The sequence below is a fragment of the Cricetulus griseus genome, chromosome 5 (assembly GCF_003668045.3).
Source record: "Cricetulus griseus strain 17A/GY chromosome 5, alternate assembly CriGri-PICRH-1.0, whole genome shotgun sequence".
NCBI lineage: Eukaryota > Metazoa > Chordata > Mammalia > Rodentia > Cricetidae > Cricetulus > Cricetulus griseus.
The window spans coordinates 103,798,066-103,812,795 of NC_048598.1; the positions used below are offsets into that span (position 1 = coordinate 103,798,066).

General features: G+C 48.6%; 1 protein-coding gene across 2 annotated transcripts in view; it reads right to left on the reverse strand.

Moving 5' to 3' along the window:
• Slc24a4 (solute carrier family 24 member 4) overlaps positions 1 to 14,730 on the reverse strand; it is a 134,065-nt gene that overhangs the window by 24,156 nt on the left and 95,179 nt on the right. The window contains exons 9-12 of one of the 2 annotated variants that reach the window (XM_035445738.1): positions 13,578 to 13,631; positions 11,908 to 11,993; positions 7,470 to 7,639; positions 3,517 to 3,721 (exon numbers count right to left, since the gene is read on the reverse strand). In XM_035445738.1, coding sequence (XP_035301629.1) covers positions 3,517 to 3,721; positions 7,470 to 7,639; positions 11,908 to 11,993; positions 13,578 to 13,631 — 515 coding nt within the window. Of the gene's footprint in view, positions 1 to 3,516; positions 3,722 to 7,469; positions 7,640 to 11,850; positions 11,994 to 13,577; positions 13,632 to 14,730 lie in introns of both variants that reach the window. The other variant, XM_035445737.1, reaches the window with a different exon arrangement.

Genomic DNA, 14,730 nt, shown 5'->3' on the forward strand with positions numbered 1-14,730 from the left:
AAGGGCTCAGGCAGTTAGCTGGAAGGCAGCTGGGGGTGGGGCGGTTCCTTGCTCTAGCATCATGCTATGTAGGGACCCACCCAGAGACTCCCCACAGCTCTATCCCTGAGGTCCCAGGGGCTGTTCCACTTACTCCTGCCACATTCGATGCTTGTAGGAAACAGAAACGAGTCATCCTTCCTAGGGGCTGCCTGACTCTCCAGAGCAAGAGCTGATGCTCATGTGTCACTTCAGTAACCTCCTGGACATCTTGGGACTAGGATATCAATGAAGTGGCCAGTGGGGAGTGGTAGAGGGAAGCACAGAGCTACCCATACCCATCTCTCAGAGCTGGAGACCATGCACATAGGTGACTAAGGGACCATTGTCACAGGTTCCACACTGTGCCTTTCTTGCTGTGGCCCTGCTCTAACAACTCCCCCTCCCGCCGCCCCCGCCGCCGCCGCCACACCCAACAGTGGTCCTTTGATTACCATATCCCCATGTCCAGTGACTTAACCCCATAGACCACGGAAACGATTGGGGCTGGTGGTGGGGTGACACAGGGCTGTAAATGGGCACCCAGGGTGAAACCCAAGGCCTGTGGCTCTGTCTCTTATAAACCCAGGGCTCATTCTGGTCTATTGGCCCTGGAGCTGTCTCTGGGAGGATGGACTGCTCTCCTAGGCTCCTGTTCTATGGAAGGCCCCCATCCTCATCAGCATGTCCTAACAGGGACCTTAGTATGAGGACCCTGGATCTGGAGAGGACCCCTCCTTTTGGATTTCAGGGTCCCATATAACTCATTAATTTGGACAACTCCTACCAAATTAATGCGACTTTCACCCTGGCCAGCCAAAGGGGCTGAGCATACCAAGTGTGTGGTCCCACAGGGATGCAGGAATGCAGAGTTGTATCACCAGTGATCCAGACACCAATTCCTTTAAGTTATCTGGATAGCAGAGGGGCCTGGAAAGGCTAAATCCCAGGACTGATCTCCCCAGAGACCTCAGTAAAGGGGAAGATTTCATTTTTGGGGTCTATCTTTGGTGTAGAAAAAAAAAAGATGTTTGATCAGGTCTAACAATTCCTAACCCAGACAAATCCCCAGAATAGCCCAGAGAATCGTGAACACATGTGCCCTTCAGGCCCTGTTCCAGGCTTGGAGCTAGGGCCTGAGTTTGAAGAAGAGCTCTGGTGTTTTGGAATATTTGTTTACACTGTAAAGATGGGTCTTTGCCAAGGCATATTCTGATTGGCTTAATAAAGAGCTGAATGGCCAATAGCCAGACAGAAGGTATAGGTGGCACTTCTGGGCAGAGAGAGAACTCTGGAAGAAGAAGGTGGAATCACTGCCATGGGTAGTACAGAAAGATGAGGTAACCAGCCATGTGATGGTGCATAGGTTAAAATAAATGGGTTAATTTAAGTTAAAAGAACTAGCAGAACAAGCCTAAGCCAAGGCTGAGCTTTCATAATTAATAAGTCTCCATGTCATTATTTGTGAGCTGGTGGCCCAAAGAAAAATCTGACTTCACCCTGGAGGCACACACAGTGGAGGCTTTCTAATCCAGAAACTCCAAGGAAGTCCATGGTCCCAGGAGAGCCTCCATCTCCAGACACAGTGCCCAGGGTCCCAGACTGGCAGGCCCAGGGTATCTACACAGATGGGGCCAAAGCAGGGCAGGTACTTAGTGAGTGAGGTGTTAAGCATAGAATTGTTATTAGTACAATATGAAGCCTTCTATTGGAAAGTTCCAGAATCCTGCTGCCTCTTAGGACAGTGGGCAACAGGACAGAATACCCAGGAACAGAGCCCAGTGCTTAAGACTCTGGGTCCCACCTGGGACAGGAGAGAGTTCATGGAAGGCTGAGTACAACGAACAATACAGGGCACGTTCTGGATCCTCTCACAGGCAAACTCTTGAGTTTACTCACTCAATTGGTTTCCAAGTGTGCAGACATGGTACAGGGATACAGAAGTAAGTCAAACAGACAAAGATGCCAGTCCCTAAGGAACTGCTAGTGAAGTTAGTGAAGGCAGACACTCAGATAAAAAAAAGTATATAAAGCATTTATAATAAGGTGTGTGTGTGTATATGTGGGTGAGGCTGGAGAGATGGCTCGGTGGTTAAGAGCACTGACTACTCTTGCAGAGGACCCAGTTTCAATTCCCAGCACCCATGTGGCACCTTACAACTGTCTGTAACTCTAGTTCCAGGGAATCCAACACCCTTACACAGACATATACGCAGATGGGACAGCAATGCACATAAAATAAAAACAATAATCTTAAAATAAGTAGGAAGATCATACTGATACCGTGACGCTGGAATAGAGACAAGAGAGAAAGTTATGTGGATAACCGGTCAAGCGCATTCCTGCAGAGGGCAGTGCGAAGGTACCAAGGTAGGAGGAGTGTGTGCAGTGTGTTTGAGGGATGGCAGTGAGGAGGCCAGTGTGACTGGAGCTGAGGATACCAGAGAAAAAAGAACAGGTAGATTCACCAAGGACCCAGCAGTTGGATGACCCTAGAGAGAGAGAGAGACACAGAGAGAGACAGAGAGAGAGAGACAGAGACAGAGAGAGACAGAGAGAGACAGAGACAGAGAGAGACAGAGAGAGAGACAGAGAGAGACAGAGAAAGAGAGACAAACACAGAGAGACAGAGAGACAGAGAGACAGAGAGACAGAGAGACAGAGAGACAGAGAAAGAGAGGATGCTCGTGGACCCGAGGCAGCCTGTGGCCTGACCTGACTATTTATAGAAGTGCATCCAGATGCGTCTGGTGAAACCATGTAAGCAGCAGTTTGACCTTAAACAATCCTAGCTAGGAGTGAGGTCACATGTGGACAAAAGTGTCCTGCTTATGAAAGTGAAGGGCAAGGGGGTAAGGATGTCCATAGAGATCACAGAGATGGCCTAGCAGGTAAGCATGCTTGCATGCAAGCTGGAAGATCTAAGCTTGAAACCCCGGCACCTATATCAAAATCCAGGTGCTGCGGTAGGACCCGGTAAGCCCAGTGCTATGGGAGGCAGAGACAGGAGGATCACTGGGGCTTGCTGGCCACCAGCCTAGCTCCAGATTCAGTGACAGACCCTGTCTCAAAGGAATAAAATGGAGAGTGGTAGAGCAGGACACCCGATACCACCTTCTTCTGACCTCTGCATCAATGCATGGGTGCTTGCAGCCCCACCCCCACCCCAGCTCACTAGTGTCTATAGAAACAGTATGACTGGTTGCTGATTTTTTATTGTAAGACAGACCAGCTGCCCATAGCATTCAAGTGTGGTCACTAGGAGTTACTGGTGCTTTCTGAGGGCCACATTCAGCAGTGTCTGCATCTACCCAGTTCTTACATCTAATACTGACTGTATGCTTAGCCAGTGCCTTAGGGCACCCTAGTGACCTAATGTCAGCCCTCCCTATCAGTCTTCTACCACTGCAGAGTCAGGGCCTCCATCCTGAAGACCTAGGCATGGTCCCAATGGCACCCACAGAAGCCTGGCTAGAGGGCCAGCACCCCCAGACTCACCAGGCATTGAGAAGGGGGACAGGAAGACTGTCTCTACTGACTCTGGTTCTGGGGGTGGTGGCTGCGGTGGTGGCTGCTGCTCCTGGCCCTGCTGTGGGTCTTCAGGGTTCTCCCCAGGGACATTTCCATTCTCCATGTTCTCGTGTCTCCCATTTTGCAGTGGCTTGCTATTAACACCATTGGCCGAGTTGATCAACCTCTGTCGCTGTGGGGACAGGAGGCAAGACAGACACCAAGCTGGGTGACACAGAACCATGCAATGCCATCTTTCTTACATTCTCCCAGCTCATAACAGCAGCCATCACTTGCCTCCCATCCTTGCCAACACTTGCTGTGGTTGGTCCTTTCCATTTGAACCACTCTGGGTCAGCCTTTCTCCAACAGCCAGTGCTCCAAACATCTTTCTAGGTTGTTGGTCAATGGGTTGTCCCTCTGAGTTTCATTCCATATCTGATGAATGTGTTCTCCAAAGCCAGCAGCTTGCACCAAACCCATCCCCTTCCTTCCTACCCTTTGCCAAAATGGCAAAAGCAACTTTGGTGCCACCCTAGCCTGGCTGCGCTTGCTTGGTCAGGGGCTTCTTTGAACCCAGGCATGGACAGAAGACATATATGAAATCAACAGGGCTGAGGTTGAAGTCCTGGGTTTGAATCCCACACTGAATAAACAGGGCTTGGTGGCAAATGCCTGGAGTCCCAGCACTTGGAGACTAGAGGCTTTAGGGCAGTAGGATCACAGTCAAGAATTATGCTTAGCTGCCTAGTAAGTTTGAGGTCAGTTTGGGCTATAAGAAACCCCATCTTAACAGAAAAAAAGAAAAGAAAAAAAATGAAGAAACGTCAGGCCTCATATTCTCTAGAACCTATCTCCATTCAGCTCTCTTCACCTTGTTCCCAGTCATGGCTTATAGATCAGCCCCGTGGGTCATAGCTGTTCCACAGTAACCTTCAAGTCTTCCCTACCACTTCAGTAAGAGACTTGGGGACAGAGCTGTGGCCCTCAGCAAACTTCCATAATGGGGTGCCCAGAACCCATCCTGGTGGTCTCATGGGGGGTCATTACCACTCACAATGAAGGTTCACCTTGCTCTGCAGGCTGCTGAGCTGTCTTCATGTAGGTTTGAGACAGACTCCTAAACCTTGAAAAACTGTGTGCGTGTGTGTGTGTGTGCGCACGTGCTTGGGTGTTGGGATGAGGGGTACTTCTCAACTTTTTTCCACAAGCAGTCCTTAACACTTAGCCCACCAAAAAAAGCAAAGGGGCCTTTGTCTGACAGTCAGGCCTAGACACGAAATATTTGGTTAGTTAGCTGGGATTAAATGCAAAGCCACCCATGAAGCCCCAAACAAACAAAACTAAATATGAAAAGACCTATTTCCACAGAGACAGAATTATAAAACAGGCCCATCGATCCACAGTAGGATGAAGGTGATGATTGGGGGAGGTTTATAGTTCTGGCTTTGCAGAATCAATGAAGGATAACACTCCACCCCCACACATGTGCATAATTAAAAATAAAAATTAAAAAACAATCTTTAAAATGACTGAGGAAAAGAGACCACAGTGTCACATATGTGCATACAGGCATGTGTGGATGACTGTGAGTGTGTTTACATGTGTACATACAGATGCAGGTGTGTATATCCAAGTATAAATGTGTAAGTGTGCATGCAACAGGTGACCACCCATGTGGAGGACAATGGCTTAACCTCAAGAGCTGTCTGCTGTTTCTATTTGAAATGGAACCTCAGTGTTGGGATTGCAAGTACATGCCAACAGGCCTGGCTTTTTAAGGGTGGGCTCCGAGGATTGAACTCAGGTCTTTATGCTTTCGAGACAAGAACCTTACTGACCAAGCTCTTTCCTCAGAGCGTCTCAATACATAAGTTTGAACCTGGATATTTTGTGGGTTTTGTTCTGCACTTTTCCATCCTATGATGACTGTGCTTAGGCCTCAGGTGCAATTCTCTAATGAAAATTTTAAGGCTGGAAGCATCCTGTCTAGGAACCTCAGACAGGAAGGGAGGCCAAGGAGATTGAAAAATTTAGTGGAAGGAGTGAGATTAGAACTCACTTCCTTTCTCTTGGGTCCAGCCTCTGTGGCTCTCAGGCTGCCTTACAGAGCAGGGAAACCCCAGCAGCTGAAAACATTTGTGGTCCCAACAACTGGTATTCACTAGCTCATCAAAACCCGCCACTCCAGCCTGGTGTGGTACACTTGTAAACCCAGCCCAAGGATCCTGAGTTCCAGGCCAGCCTGGACCACATCGTGAAGTCAGGACCAGCCTAGATTTCTCAAACAAACCAACATTTGAGTCCATGTGTGATAAAAGACACTGTAAAGCCATTGCCCCAATCTTCCAGGGTTATTTCCCACACTCCCTGCAGCAACCTGTGGATAGTATTTTCATGCTTATGACAGCTGGGCAGAATTCTATACAATTTCCCTGAAATAAATTTCACTAATATAGACCAGGATGATTTAAAGCCCAGAAAGGCATTTCTCTTGCTTAATGTACTTTCCACAATATGACACACATTGAACCATAAATCAATGCACAAGTGTCCCAAAGAGAGAACCTTAAGTCACTGGGAAATCATGCTTTTGCAGACACCATGTGCTTAGTCCCACTGCCTCGGTCCTTGGACCGCTGCATGTTTCTGAAAAAGAGGCCGACAAGTCCTACAATGCACTTAGAAAACAAGGCCTGGAAACAGGCTAAGCTGCTGAGCAATACACCGTATTATCTTTGCAGTCTGGTTGGGTGATAAACAAGTTATGACGGCTTTTTTCCTATGAGGAGACACCCAGAACACCAGCGTGGTGGTTGGAAGGCCAATGGCCCCCATAGACTCATGTGTTTGAATGCTTGGTGCCCAGTAAGTGGGATTGCTTGGGAAAGATTAAGAGTTGTGGCTTTGTTGCAGGAGGTGTGGGCTTTGGAGATGGGCTTTGATCCCAAAGTATCACTGGGGGTGAGCTTTGACCCCAAGAATGTAGAAGCCTTAAAGAAAAGTGCTGGGTGGGGGGACTTTGGAGCTGGGTTCCCCCCACCCCTTCAAGCTGTTCAATCCCCTGCTGTGTTAGGAGGGAATCTGCCTCCAGGAGCCCCTTCCCCCGTTATGCTGTGACTTGTGACCCATGGCAAAATAAATAAATAAATAAATAAATAAATATGGCTGTTTAAGAAGCCCACACCAGGCCTAGTCTGTCTCTGTCTGTCTCCCTCCTTCTGCCTGGCACCTGCTACCCTGCAACTTGTGGATTGGATGTAAGCTCTCAGCTGCTTCTCCTGCACCATGCCTGCCTGCCTTCTGCCACACGCCCTGCCAGGATGATGGACTAACCTTCTGAAACTGTAAGCGAGCCTCCAATTAAATGCTTCCTTTTATAAATTGCCTTGGTCATGGTGCACAGCAAGAAAACACTAAGACACCTGGAGATTCTTCAAGGGTCATAGTCCACAGAGAACAGGAATGTGTTCATGCTTGGTTCTCCAATTAACACTGTGAAGAAACCTCCCATACTGCAGGTTCCCCTTTCCCTAATTAGCTCAATTCTAGCAACTGACAAATAGTGAAATACCTCAGGCGTGGGGCTCCTCCACTTTCTGCTTAAACTCCCATGGCTCGCCTCTGCTGGCCCCCACCCTTCCTTCCTCTCAGGCCAGAGACTCCAGGAAGAGTCCTAAGGGATAGGGCAGTGGAACTGCTAGAGCCATGCAAGGCCACTCATTTTCTGGCTAGCCAGTGTGCTCAATCTTTTGACCCTGCAACATGGTCTTGTAATCTGCAAAGTTCATGCTTGAGAACTATACAAACTGAGTTACAAAAAAAAAAAAAAAATCATGTTTTGAGCAAGGTTACAATTTGTGTTGGTTGCATTCTTAGCTGCTCTTCGCCATGTGCTGTCTGAGGGTTACAGGTTGTACCTGAGTCATGGGTTAACTTACCTCATTAATTATGATCCTGCTGGCCATCCGTAGTCGGGTCCTGGGTCCAAACTTGTTGGTGATCATGATGCGCAGGCCGGCCTCAGGGAAGGTGAACTTGGGAGGGCTGGAGCTCAGAATCTCATCTACCATCACCACGGGGGTCTTGCCATAGGGAGGTTTCTCCTTTACTGTAGACCACACCCCATGATCAGTGTTGACTCCTTAGAGGACAGTGCTCTAGTGATAGGAGCTAATTTCTCCTCATGGCCAACATCTTGGGGGCTATGCTTGGCAGCTGGCAGCTACTCTGAGGTCAGAGACCTGGCTTCAGCGCCTCCCTTGAAAGTGTGGCTTACTTCAGAAATACCCATGACTCAGTAGGTTAGACCGACGAGGCAGGTGCCCTGCTAACTGTGTGCTACACCTGGCCCCTTGATAGTTGGTGCCTGGCTCTCTCAGATTCCTCTTTTCTGCGGTTCAGTCTTGGCTGACTGCAAGGGTCTTTCAGTGTCTTGGCTAGGACTCACTGGGACAACCTACCTATGCCACAGACAGTTCCCTGCACCTGTCACTCATGACCAACACATGGCTACCACCACCACCACCTTGATTTCCAGACACTTGGATAAAACTTTCTAAGTCAGTAAGGGTCTTTTGGAGTGGAGAATGCTAGGAAACAGAGGACAGCATCACTGTAACCTTCCCTGGGGTCCTCTGCTCTGTCTTGGAGTGAGCTATTTTCACTGATGTTAGGGTGCCTGCTTCCAATTTTGTTTCCCAGAAGGCAAGCAAGTTTGTTAAAGGTTTGATCCTAGGCCCTAGGCTAGACATCAGGGGTCTTAGAGGGAGTCTGTTTGTCTGAGGACATGCTGCTGTCTGGGACCAGTATCTTAGATGAACTTTGACACCCTCCAAGTGGTTGGCTGCCCTCTCCAACTCTTGTTTTTCCCTTAGGAGATAGAACATAAGGACTAGTCCTGTGCTGGTGTCCACAGGAGCTTGGCATGACCCTCCAGGTACCAGGGAAAATAATCAAACCACTCATGAACACAGCATCCTGAAGCAAATAGCATATCCTAAAATATGCTAAGAAAACAGGTAGGATGTTCCTCCACACCCATTACCAGATTCTGTGGCGTCCCGTGTGAAGAGTTGAGTGACTAAGGAGTAGGTCCAGAGGGCAAACTCATGCAGAAGTTAATGGTATAAAAACGCACAAAATGCACAGCAAACAGCCGCCCTGCCCCACCCCGCTCCGTCCCGCCCGGCAAAGACACTACACCCCACACAGGCAGCAAGGCTCAGCAGACAGGAGGCAGGTGAATTAGAAACAGCTGGAGGCCCATGTGCCTGTCCAAGTTGGACACTAACCTCCACAGAGGCAGACAGTGTGGGGCTTGGCTCATGGATTGTGTTTATTGCTTAAAAGCGTGTGTTATGGCCAGGATGCGAGCAGATTACTTACAATTTAGAAGAAGAGTTAAGGACACAGAGGCTGGCACAGATGGCCACAGGTGGGTTAGCGTGCGGCGGCAGAATCTGGGGGCAGAGCTCTTGCTGGTGGTAGGGTTGCCAGGGTTACATGAAGGAGGGGGTTAGTAGCAGGCTCCTTCCACAGGGAGCCTCGGTGCTCTGGGCTGCCAGAGGGAGGGGCACCAGCAAGCCCCTGTAGCAGGTACTGCACCCCAGCCTCATTCCAGATACCCAGTGCAGAACACTTGGTCTCAAAAGCCTGTGGAGCCCGTGAGGCAGGAGCCAGGACTTGTCCCCCATCATGCCCAAGCTAAGAGTGGTAGGCAAAGGGGCACTCAGCCGCAAGATGTTTTCCTGGCAATTCCACCCAAGGCTCAGCATCCCCCCTCCTGTCTCCTTCTAAACTTAGGTTGTGTCTAACACCAGGGCAGCTTGGAAGGTCCCCCGGGGAGCTCTCTGAGCTACGTCAGCTTCATCCAATATGGCACCCAGTGACCAGGTAGACCTTGCTTCAAGACTGTGGACAAGGCCCCCAGGGAACCAGTCAGAATGCTGAAGCAGTGACCTGAGATACATGGTATCTAAGAATATTTAAGTACAAAAGGGCTTCTTCCTGCTTCTCCTACAAAGAAGCCAAGCTTCAAGCTTTAGATTTTATATGAGAAATGTAGGTTGGGGTGAACAGTTTATTTCCTACTTATTCTCCCTAGAGGCTTGAGCGTGCCAGGCAGGCATCCTATCATTGAGCTACAAGCCCAGCCTAAGGGACTCTTGGAAACGTCATGAGGCAATACAGACATCCTTTTCTGTGGTGTGGTTGGAGAGCCACCTGCCAGGAGGCTGAGGATGGGGGAAAGGAAGTAATGTTATCTCCTGCAGTGGCAACATTGTTAGACAACCAAAGTGGGAAGTCCTGGTCATCTCAGGCCTGGGGTGTCACTGGGATCTCTTCCTCCCACTCTATCCAGCGGAAATTATTCTGTAGCTACTTGCAAATAGGCCCAGGGAGTGTCTTCTGGGGAAAGTAAAGACTGGATGCAGCCCCTGAGTGCACACATCTAGGCGGAGACCCCTCCAAACCCAGAAATCAAGGCCCAGGCTCATTATCCAACCCTCTGGGATCCTTTCCTCCCAGGACCTCACCTATAAATGCATCTATTTAATAAGGGATAAGACACTTGCTTTTCCCTCAGTCCCAGTATCTGGGACAGCTCTGTGTCCAGTCTTCCAACTTTCTAGAAGCTACCCTGGACATAGTGATGGTGGTGTTAAATCCACGAAGTCCTAATGTCTTTGGGCACAAAAGGTATGGAGAGTCACCCCAGAGCTCCAGAAAAGGGCCGTGCACTCAGGCAGCAGGCTTGGGGAGCCCGGCCTTCCTGGAAAAGTTAGAGCTGAGGATCCCATACATGGGAGGAGTGGCTCTCACAGGGCACTGGGGTTGGGCATTCACTACCAGCCTCAGGACACACAGGAAGTGGGCACATACTGATTCTCCACTCAGATCTTTCTTCTTTGCTCTCAAGGTCCAAAGGACCTTCTGGTAGCACTTATGTGCTGAGCAGGGCAGCCTCTCTCCTGCCAGACATTGGGACCTGCAATGGGTACTCCAGAGTCCCTGTGACTATGGAGGTTAAATACCAAACCATGGCCAATGTTGGAGCCTCCCCCTGTGCTGCCTGCTGGGAATTTATGAAATGCCATGTGTAACACCTTCATCTCCACGATATAGCCTTCCTTGGTTCTGCCCCTCATGGATGTGTCTCCAGTGGCTAGAGTGGGGTCTCCCAAAACTGAAGTCCCTCTCTTGTCTCAGTGGGTTTCCTCCTTTCACACAGAAAGATGTGTGACTCAGCAGAGCATCGGTAACAAGTGCCTTCCTCTTGGGAAAACCCAAGACAGGACAGGAGGACTCTTGTGCAAAATGCATCTGAGAGGAAACTCGGTCTTGCTCTGCCTGGGACAGAGGCTACTGAAGATCACAGATTCCTTAGCTACCACCACAGGCAAGGAGAGCCTCTGAGACCAGCCACTTATGATACGACAAGCAAGTTAAAGGTCCCTATGAAACATGGAGTCTTGCCTGGGCCATTGAGGAATAAATATGGAGGATGCCCAGAGAGGACCAAGGATGCCACATAGCCCTGGATTTCCTTTTTTCCTAACACAAGTGCCTTTCAGGCTTTAATGCTGATCTGGATGGGCAGCTGTCCCATGGTGGGGGTGACTTGACAACTAGCTGGATTATTGAGAATTGAGGATATTTCCAAAGAAGTAGCACTAGATCAAGACAATTCAAAGGCTGTGACCAAGAATACAGGACCTTGGTCCAGAGGCTCCAGGGTCCCAGAGGAGCTAGGGCAATGAGGCTGTTTTCAGGAATAGACCTCCAAGCAGGCTTCTGGGTTGGGCCGGGCTGCCTGTGAAGCTCCGAGTCTGCCCCTTCAGGCAAGTGTTTGCAAGCATAGGAGGTGACACTTTCTAGGATGGATTTTTCAGGGACAGGGCCTAGCACTTGAGATGCATAGGGAGGCCTGGGTTCTGTCACTTAAGTTTCCTATTCTAGACTGTTCTCTTGGGCAACAACATTGCATCTCTAAAGTCAGTTAGGTTTCCCACCTGCCTCTGGAAGCATGGGAAGATTTCTATGATTTAATTCATGTATTTTTTTCTTTTATGGGAATTTCTCCCTTCTATCCTTTCTCATCTAAGTGACTGTCAATCTGAGCAATATCTCAAATGTGGGTCTTCTTTCCTCACTTGGGGTGTGCGTGACTAAAGGTTGATGGTAACAGGGCAGTGTGTGTGTGTGTGTGTGTGTGTGTGTGTGTGTGTGTGTGTGTGAGTGTGTGTGTGTGTGTGTGTGTGTGTGTGTCTGAAGAGTGGCTCCCATAAGGGTCCACAGCTCCTGTCTGCTCAGCCTTACCTTGCCCCAGCAATGGCACAGAAGGGTCGTCATAGCTACCATCATAGAGGTCATTACCATCTTCCAGCTCGCTGCTGACTGGGTTACCATTTGCAATGCTCTTTTGTTTGGTTGTGAAAAACGTCTGCATCTTCATATTGTACCTGTGAGTCGGGTAAGGGAGGGGGTCAGAGCAGTGAAGGGGTTGCACGCTACCAGGTGGGTGGGGCACCAGGCACACAGTCACAGGGTGCAGGGCATGGATGGTAACCCGGGAGGCTTTCCAACTGAGCTGGAGGGGTTTCTTGGCAGGAACGTTGGGATCATGTACAGTTTAGAGACACCTGTTTCTATTGAGCTATAGTGCCCTCCTGGGGGTGTCAGAGGCCTTACAGCCAAGGCATTTAATGCCTCTTGCAAGCTTATCCTCATAAAAGCCATTCAGCCCAACCGACAGGATGGGCTCCAAGGCAGCATCACCACCATGCCTTTTCCCTCCCCAGAAAACAACTGTTGCTCAAGTGGGGTATTTGGTGACCATCTACCTCCTGTGTCAACACAGACATCCCGAGAGAAGAGGGGATCTCCATCTCTAAGCCTCTCTGTTGGCTATAAGCTGTTGATGGGCAGTCACTGGAGAATTCTCGTGCCGCTGGACACTTTAATCTTCCACTTTAGAAAATATGGTTTGTGAAATATTTACATAATACTGTGTTTTACATAAAGGCGAGGACCCTCATAACACCTGTGATGTTGTCTTTCTCTTTAGTTACATGAGAGAAGTGAAACCTGCAAGTAGCTAGGCTCATGAATATTCATAAATAGTTATGTTTTGGGTAGAATTATATATATACAAATGTACATACATACATATGTATTGTATGTTTATATATATATATATAATTTATCACTATAGATATTTCCTATGTTCTAAGAACACGCTTTGGTGATATTGATTAAAATTATTATTATACAATCATTATTAATAAAATTCTCCAACTTTTTAATCATTCCAACAGCAAGCCAGCACCCACTAATCACTCTCCACCACTCCAGCCTCTAATCTATGTGTCTCCACGGACTTGACCCTTTGGGAACCATGAGAATGCTGAATTATATATAATATTGGTCTTTTGGGAATGATTGCTTCTTTGTGGTGAGCTTTTAAAGGTTTATCCATACTGAATCAAGTGTCAGAATGTCATCTTTGTGGCTGTCTAGTCTTCCTCATTGGTAGTTTTAAGTTGGTTCAGACTGAGGCAGTTTCCAAGTGGTTAAGGTTTCTTAACCCAAAACACAGTGCTTGTAGTCCCAGGATTACGAGTGGAGCTCTGTTGCTGGGATCAGCAGTGGCCCTGACAAGTGGCATTTGCTAAAGTGTGGGGCAGAGGTTAAGTTGATGGGACTTTTGAGAATGGTATTATTACTAGACTTATCGAAACAGCAAAAGGCTGGTTACCCTGGGGCCAGAGGAGTTGCCCAGGGCAGGCAGGGACACTGCTCCTTCCTTGCTGGGGATTCATTTTTGGAGTGAATCTGCCCTTCATCAGCCACCCAGCATTGTCCCCTAACCTGTCTGAGCCAGATCCCCACCCTAGATGTCCTGAATGATGTCACTAGAGAATGAAGGTTGCCCCAAAGGAACTGGAAGATGGGATGGAGGACATTGCCTGTTCTGACCAAAGACTTGATTGGGATATGGAGGGAAAGGTACCTCCATGTCCTGAGGAAGGGGAGAGGCCACTTACTTCATGATAAGGATATAAAACACGTACAAGATGATGAGCACGAGGCCTTCCCACCTTGGAGAGATAAAGGAGAGTGTGGTTAGAGTGCAGGAAGCCATGGTTCCCACAGGTGGGGGCTGCATGGTCAAGCTTAGTGGCCAGTTGGGATACCGTCATTTTTCCGTCCCAGGGACTCAGGTGGGACACCCCAGAATAGGGCTGTTTAATCATTGACAGTCCTCCTGGTAACTGAGAGAAGGCTGGGCTTGGGTCTTCTCAATCATAGTGGTCTACAGGACTCAGGAGAGCTCCACCCCCAGATGACAAATCCCATGGCCTTAACCTTAAGAGAACCTAGGCCTGCCCACTCAGGAGTCTGTTCAGGGACCAGAGAGGCTATGGGAGCAGGCAGGAAAAGGCCCAGTCCCTGGGCATGGGGCATGATGGGGCATAGAAGCCTCTGGGGTTATTGTCTTTTGGGAAAATTCTATTGCTGCTGTCTTGTGGATACAGCCCAACCCCACAAGCTATGTGTGTGGAGAGTGAGGTTATATCTGTGACCATAAACATGAGAAGCCACACAGCTTTTGCTTCTCTGACAGTGTGCACACTGGGCTTGGCCAGTCATCTTGGGAGCCCATCCCTTGTTAATATGCAGCTCACAGACCTGAAATGGACAGACAGATCATCTTAGTATGACCATCACAACCCATCCACAGCTAAAGAAATGAGACTAGGAGTGGCCTTTAACCAGGGCTTTCTGGGTACTGGGAATGAAGCTACTCTTGTCAAGCAATTGCTCTTCTCAGCGGCCATCTGAATGTGTTCTCAGAAGTTGTCACCTATAGGATGCTTATTGTGGACCATGCCAATGACCAGGCAATTGTGTGGCATACAAACTGAGATGCCAACAAACCCCACGGAGTAGGTAGAAGAATCAACCTAGTCTCAGAATAGGTTCGTACTGTATGAATCTCATTCAAGAAAGTCAATTCCAAAAATTAAAAAGAAAAATTAAAAAAGAAAGTCAATTCCTATTCCACGTCACAAAGTATTTTCTTGTAAAAATTATTTTTTTAAATTTGCTAGTTTTGATGTGTATGTATGTGATATATGTATGTACATGTGCACATATGTGTACATATAAATGCACACCCACACGGGGGTCTCCCCC